The 8,081-nt window shown below is 34.2% G+C and overlaps 1 protein-coding gene across 1 annotated transcript in view; it reads left to right on the plus strand.

Annotated features, from left to right (window-relative positions):
* The window catches only part of SLC1A3 (solute carrier family 1 member 3), a 65,225-nt gene that overhangs the window by 46,236 nt on the left and 10,908 nt on the right, over positions 1-8,081 (plus strand). The window contains exon 5 of the mRNA XM_015615199.1: positions 1,316-1,358. Coding sequence (XP_015470685.1) covers positions 1,316-1,358 — 43 coding nt within the window. The remainder of the gene's footprint in view (positions 1-1,315; positions 1,359-8,081) is intronic.

An 8,081-nucleotide genomic window follows, 5' to 3' on the forward strand; every position in this document is an offset into this window, starting at 1 on the left:
CCTTCCCTTCCCTTCCCTTCCCGCACCTTCCCTTCCCTTCCCTTTCCCTCACCTTCCCTTTCTCTTTCTCTCTCTCAAAAGAAAGACCTCTTTTCTGCAATCTGCATGGGGCTTTTTTCCTCCTTCCATAGCACTTACTACAAAATATGTTTTCCTCCAACTAGCAACAGTTTTCACTTCATTTGAACCCCTGATTTAGTTACTTTAATTTTGAAGTGTAGTCACCTATCTGGGTGCATCTACTCAATTTATTCAATTATATGAATGGGAAATAACTTGCAGGAACAGTCAAGTAAAATGCTTGAAATAGAGGGCACAGACATAAAATTTTGTTTTTCCCTTGCTCAGAGACTCTTTTACTGAGCTGGTATGCCAAAGATATATTCCAGGCAGTAGGGAAGCTGAGGTTTTGAACTCAGAAGCTTTTCCACAAGTAAAGTCATCAAAATTTTGTGTTCTACTAACCCATTTGGAGAATCTGGAGACATGGAGAAAGGCCTCCAAGGATCACACTGCCATAAAAATGGTCTACAGAAACCTCCATAAAGAGGTTTGCACTCAGATTCCTCAAGATTTATTCAGTTACACTGTTTCTAAATCCCTCAGAAATGCACAAAACAAAGGAAAACAAAGAAACAAACCCCCATCTGCAACAAATGTACACACGCATGTATACTACTACTGCTACTACTACTACTACTACTATTATTATTATTATTAATATTATTATTATTATTATTATTATTATTAATATTGAATACTCAAACTTCAGAAGAATTTTGGGTGTAACCACAACAAGACAAAATCAAATGCTAAATGTCATTAACTACTAGGTTAAAAAATCCCAAAATTATTTGAGAACTTAAAATACATTAAATATTCTTATTAATAATTTATTATATTATATTTATTATTATATATCACTATATAATTATTAATATGAATTTATTTTTCTTTATGTATTATTATTAATATTATTTATTAATCTGGATTCATAGTGCATTAATAAGTGCAAAATTAAGAGTGAGTCCATAGAACATTATACACTTAGTAATTTAGCTAATATACTTCTCCATAACCAGACCTGCTATACAACACTAAATACAGAGATTCCAATTGCCAGGAGTTATCCAATCCTACATTTCATCTTGGTAAAGCTAAGCAGGCCAGAGCTCTACTCACAGTATATGTAATCACATATTAGCCTTAGGATTACTCAAAAATTAGCTGTGCAATTTTTTTATTAGCTGTGTCCTTACTGAAGGAATTATTAGCGTATTTTTATTTCTCATGCTATTTTCTTTCTCTTCCACAGAAATATGTTCCCTCCAAATCTGGTGGAAGCTTGCTTTAAACAGGTAAAAACACCTTTTTTTTATAATTTCCAAATAAAACATGAAGAAGTAAGAAATTAAATGTAACCACAATTGCCTTAGGAATATTATATTCTTGTACTTACAGCAGAAATATAACTCACATATTCTGCCAGATGACAAAAAAAAAGCCCCCTGAACTAAACCAACCAAGTCTATGCTGGTTTCAATCATATTGAGACAACAGTGTTTGCTAGGAGAAGTGAAGAAAACCCACAGAGCTTGGCAAATCAAAAAAAAATCACTTTTTTTCAAGATGTCGAATTCATAAGTTGACAGCAAGGTTCATTAAAGTGAATTCAGGATCTGCTTTTCTAAAACAGTGTTATGTTAAACTGGGAGATACTGAGATATTCACCATCTGTGCAAAGACTGGAAGATTTTCAAAAATGTCATGTGACACATGTGCTTAGGTTCGAAAGAGAAGAAAAGAATTTGTGGACATTAACAAAAAAAGCAAATTATGAACTTCCTGTCATCTACAGTAGAAGTCCTTAGGAACTTAGTTTTTTAAGGTTGCTTCTCAAAATCCTCTATCATTAGCTTGGTCTTACTGTAGCTGTTCTATGGAGAAAATAACTAGTTACATTGTTTTTTTAAAAATGAAGATATTAGTGATTCAGTGGAACCCAGAATGTATTTTTCCATAATCTAATTACTTCGTATTGACCTCACAGAAAATCTTGAGCTGATACTATTTAGCAGTTAGTGTTTTAGAAATAAAAAAAGCTGAAATGTAGAGGTCAAGAAGAGCATAAACTTTCCAAATCCAGCTGAGCTACATCTTGCAGAAGAATTGAAAAGAAATTATAACATTATCTTTAGTTGTATAAACAGAAACAAATAAAAAGGAGTCACTTTCTGCATTAAAGATTTTTAGATTAAAGATTAAAAAGCAAACTAGACCCAGGTTCAAATGCCATGCCTCTGTCTTCAACAAGGATGTTGATGAACTCAGTACAGTAATGCAGGAGACCAGTACAGAAAAGCAAAAGTCTATAGCTAAACTAGAAATAAATTCAAAGAATGTAATGTAATAAAGTATAGGAATGGTATGATCTTTATCTAAAATAATGAAATAATTAGGGCATAAAGTTACAGATGTATCAGCAAGCTCTTAAGTTTGGAAGTTATTAATTAGAGCTCTTGAAAGCAATCAAAATTTCTTCCAGACTGCAGTTTCAAAAGGATTTGGGAAATTATTTAAGCACATATCAGGCCATTAGTTTGATCTCAGTTATGGTGAAGGATATAAATGTGTTGAAGGAAACAGTAGAGACTTCATAACAAACAAAAATGAAAAATACATAAAGAAAACAAACCACAAAGAAAAACCACAAAGGCTTCTGAAATATAAATTGTACCATTTTTCGTCCATAATATTCTTCATTTCCACTTTCTTTTTAAATTTCTGTTGTTGTTGTTATCTTTTTTTTTGGGGGGGGGTTATTTTTTGGGTTTTGGTTGTTGTTGGTTTTTGGGTTTTTTACTTCTGAGAAAAAATAGCTTTTAAAATGACAAAAGTGAGAGAGTTGAGCAGAGGACTATAAGAATTTTAAAATTTGTGGAGAGAGCAACAGAAATTGCTGAAGGACTGGGAGTACCTCAGTTGATTTTTTAATGAATGACATTGACATAAGATGCATGCAGTTAAATTAACAGATGACAAGAAAGTGCAAGCACTTTGTGTTGAGATATAAAAAGAAAAAATAAGCCTAAGAAGATGATAAGACCCAGGCACAACACAATACTGTAAAGTCACAGCAACAAAATGACTCAGTTCTTGCACATGTTGGTATGTTTGGTTACCTCCTTGTGGCTCTTCAACATATGTGAAGTAAATATTTTGAAGTTAACAGTAATTTCTGCTTTGACATAGCAAATTATCATCAAGAAGATCAAAAATGTTCAATTCAGCTCTAGGATATACATTAAGTGACAGAACACCATGACATAAACTAAGGCCAGAGGAATGTGACCATTTAGAATAGTGGATATCCAGTTTTCTTCATTCATAAATTCATGCAAAATGAGTTTGGTGAAGAGAGGAGTCATTGGAATGACCAGAAGAACACAACATATAAAGCAAAAAAATACTGACTGAAAAATTATTCAAGTATAAAAAGAAACTGGGAAGAGAGTTAAATGAGATAAAAACATACAAAAATAAATGGAAATCACTATTACTGAATTTAAACTGGAATTTAAACTGTTACTGTTTTTAACCCTACACAACTTAAAGTTGAATTCCTGAAAACATCTTCATTTAGGAGTTATAGGAACACTTCAGCAGTTTTCCAATATAGTTTTAAAATTCTTTTGATAGTATTCAAGTGCAACAGAAAATTTGGCTTGGTAACTAGCAGTTTTAAACTTAGGTTCTTAATTAAAAATGTCCTGTAGATTATGTAACATTTAAGTATCTTGTATTTTTCATGTGCTTGCTTAAGGCGGTCTCTAAAAAACAATCTAGAAACATAGGACATTCATTTCTAGTGAAAGTTTTTACTGACTTTCAGCAGCAACTGAAAGTACCAGGATTTACTAAAGTACCAGGATTTTAAATTTGTCATGCCATTATTTTTTGAACTTGGTACCAAACCCTAGATTTTTACATAAAAGTTATTTTGTTGTATCAGATTCGTTAAAAAAAGATCTTAGTTTACAAGTATGTGTAATATTCTCAGGTATCCAGATGATTTTGTCCATCTGACCTCACAATTTTCTTTTCAAAAATTTCCATCCATTATTTCGTATGTTTCTCAGGAGATTTATGAAGAGGAACGACCATCTGGCACAAATCTGTTTCTGTAACACCATGCTTGATGGTCCAAACACAAAACACAGTACTTCTCATAGCTGTCCACACTCAACCCACAGCTTTACACACCTGGAAATCATCACCAGAATATGCACTGCACATTTAAATCACATCTTTGGATAGATCAGATGTGCACTTTATGTCTTACAGCATCTTTAGGTAGGTTTCTTCCCTAGTTTGTATTGGAAGCCACTGGAAGGTGTGAAATGAAAAGGAGAGCATAACCAGAGTGGGAGAGATTTTAAGTGGAGCTGGAAATGCTTTTATATGGTTGATGCTAGGAGGCAAAGAATCTTGGAGAGAGACTGGAACCTTAGGGTTTATCTAGGAAATATTTTCCTAAATTTTCTACCTTTCCTCTTTCAGTTTTTTGGTCCTTTGGATTCCCTTTCCTGTCTCTTCCCAACAAGACTGTGAGGCAAAACTGCCTCCCATTTCTTTTACTTCTCCTCATCCTCATTTGCACGTTTTCTTTCCCAGATATTTCCCTTTTCCACTTGACTGACATGCATTTTCAAATATGATAGAGAGTGGTTTGGTTCCCTCAGGATCCTGGGATGCATTTTTTTATGACCCATATACCTCTACTCAGTTTCATTAGGTGATTCCAAACCTTTGCTTAAACTGGGAGGGACATTGCCCCTCCAAATTCTACCTGGAGATTCAGGGACTTGAGAGACATGGAGAGATATGCCAGACAATGATGACTGAGATGAAAAACTCATTGACTACCTCAGACTTCTCAGGCTGATTGTTAAACAGTAGATTATTAATCTAAATAACATCTATTTCTGTTGATTGTTGTTTTCATATGATGTCACAACATTTACTAAGCCTCACATGAGGCTTTTGTGATTTTTATGAGTAACAAGAAAATCTGAATAGATTGACTGCTGATAAATATTCCACACTTACCTAAAATTAGATTACTTTGTTCAAAATTTTCCCTTTGCCCCTGCAGTTTAGGGAAATCTAAAGAAATCTTTGGGTTTATCTTTCAGCTCTGGCCACTATCTCTTCATTTCTCTTTATTGCTAAAATAAAAATGCTGTCTAGCCTGGGGCTGTGCAGTAGTGAGCAGTCTGCTTGTTAAGCATATACTGCTTTTTAGCTGCTTGTTCTTTGTGCTGTGCTCTGGAGGTCTAGCAAAGGGCAGAAGAAACACAAGCAAACTTGCAAAATCAAGAGAAACAGAATCAATCTAACAATTTGGGGAGGGTCATTCTGGTGTGAATAGGTAGAATCTGATGCCAGCTGAAGCTTAAAGAACTGCATCTGATAACTTCATTTCTTCTGAGACCTTTTAATTTCACATCCTTTCCTGAATTTACCATTATCAGGGGAATTGTAAGTGTTAATCACACATCCAGAAATGAATACTAAGTAATTCATGGTGTCTATTCCTCATGGCAATTTGGGCTAGTTAAGAGATATAAAAACTCTTACACAGAAAATTTAGAATGTTTTCACACATATCCATATGGAAAGCAAAGAAAAAAACCCAAGAAGATGGATTATCTCTGTCTTGTTTTAATTTTTAGGGTTGCATTTAAGCAAACATGTTGCTTTTAAAATCATTATTCACCAAATGCTACATTATCACTGAGACTTAGCACAGACAGTACTAATGACACTATCTCAGTGAAAATTGTAACAGTGAATCATGAGTTTTCAGAATAGTTACCATTGCAATTACCTTTTCTGCAAGCTAAACCACTAGGATGTGCTGCTGCCAGATTATGATGTTGCTTCTTCAAAAGTCCTTCAATATATCCAAATCAAATGACTGGGTATCTTGCATGATTAATAAAACTAAAATAATAAACAAAATGTAAACAACTGATTCATTGTATTATTCAATACAAAACCTATGTTGTCTATTTCATAGTGAGCTAAATTAATTAAAATTAATTTTTCAGTTGTTCATTACCATCTTGTATTGTAAAAAAAGTCTAGAAATTCATTCTTTTTGCATTTTACTTGCAGGTGTGATTGCTTATAGAAAGCTGTTTAAATTAATACATTCAAATAACATCTTTTTAACATGCTCCTCAATTGTTCTCTGTACATGAACTTAAGGGAAAAAAATTAGTATTTTGCATTCAAAATCTTACCAGGAACAAATACCTCTTCCTGGAGGCATAACAAAATGATGTCCTCCAAAATTATAGGACTTCAGTGATGTTGCCTAGCCCATCACATATTATCAGTGTATGGACCTCTGGTCTCTCTTCTGAGACCCTTAAGCCTACAATGAGCAGTTCTATTTTGCCTAATTTCTTCTACTTCTGAAAGCTGAAAAGGAACAAAAATCAGCAGAATCACAATGTGAAATTAATCTGTCAGTTTGAGCAACATTAAAAGCTGATAACTCTGATTGCCACTGAGATATAGATCTTCTGAAAATAGGAATGTCATGAAAGGTCAAATAATTATCTCTTACCACCAGTTACTCTGCAGAGCAGTAATAACCAACCTTGCTATTAACTCATCTATTTCAAAACAGTTTATAACATCTTGAAGGGGGTCCTTCATCCAGTCACTTCTTATAAACAGTAGGTTTTTTCACCATTTCATACACAGAAAATATGTTTTGTGGTGATCAAGCAATCTTGTGTTTTGCCTTTAATGTCATTTGAAAAAACAATAGTAAAAATAAAATAATAAAGAATAAAAGAATAAAACTCATCTGAAACCCAACACTTTTTTCCTCAATAGATACATCCCTTGTGTTTTATGTATCTGGCTTCCCTTGACTTCTTTTGCTTCACCAGGAAATTTCCCATGATTTTTGATAGACAACTTTGGGCACAAGAGTTCCACAGAAGGCAGATATCCACAGGGATCTCCTGGGGCTCAGTCAGCTATAATGAAAGAAAGAGCATCTCAAGTAAATATTCCAGTGAAAATAAAGTTGCTGTGGTTTCTGTTGCTTAGATTAATATTTTGAATCTCACTCTAAATAAGCTGTTTCTCCCTTGCTCTGGAATGGGTTCCAGGAAGACTATTCACCCTAATAATATTTCTGAATACTTACGAATAAAGTGAGCAAACAGGTAAGACCTACATCTCTGTTGCTCAGTCTAATAGCTGGAATGGAAAAGAATTTTGCTGAGTAAGTTCCTAAAATCCATATTAATACCCCTAAAGAGACTTAACTAATGAATTAAAAGTATATTCCTTCTGTGACAGAATTCAAGTATGAGCATAAAATGAAGGCATATTCTTATTACCACCTAAAATTCTTTCTAACACAGGTTTTTGAAGGTAAGAATCTTTGTGTGATTGTACCTTCTCCCATATAGATCCCAACACCTGCTCAGTCCCCCACCATGATTTTGTAGCCACATGGGCAACTCTGCCCTCATCTGATATGAGGGCAGCAATTCTCGGAAAAATAAAGATCGTGCTGCCTCTGATGGAAAAGTGGTTTATGACTTAGCTCATGGCCTGCTCCAACAGGCAGGCAGCACACATCCAACTCTGTCCAACAGCTGTATCACACTTTTGACCTAGCCAGGTAGGAATGAGAGAAGAACCTGAGGGTAATGGAGGATATTAATAACCAAGTAAGTTATGATGTGCTAGGGAAAGTGGGAAGTGAATAGCAAATGTCATAAGAAATTAGGCTTTAATTCCAGACCTTATTGTTCCAGAATTCATTAAACACCTTGCTTTTCTGCTTTCATCTAACCTGTGTGCCTGCAAAAGCAACATAGTTATATCCTTCAGTTGTATTTGCATGAAAAAATTTGTACCTAAGGTTTTTTTCCTATTGAAAAACAGCAATAAACATGTAAGAGTAACTCAATTCCCACACCTGGAGGCAAGGAAAGGGGAAAAGGAAAAGGAAAAGGAAAAGGAAAAGGAAAAGGAAAAGGAAAAGG

Source organism: Parus major, chromosome Z (genome assembly GCF_001522545.3).
Source record: "Parus major isolate Abel chromosome Z, Parus_major1.1, whole genome shotgun sequence".
Taxonomy (NCBI): domain Eukaryota; kingdom Metazoa; phylum Chordata; class Aves; order Passeriformes; family Paridae; genus Parus; species Parus major.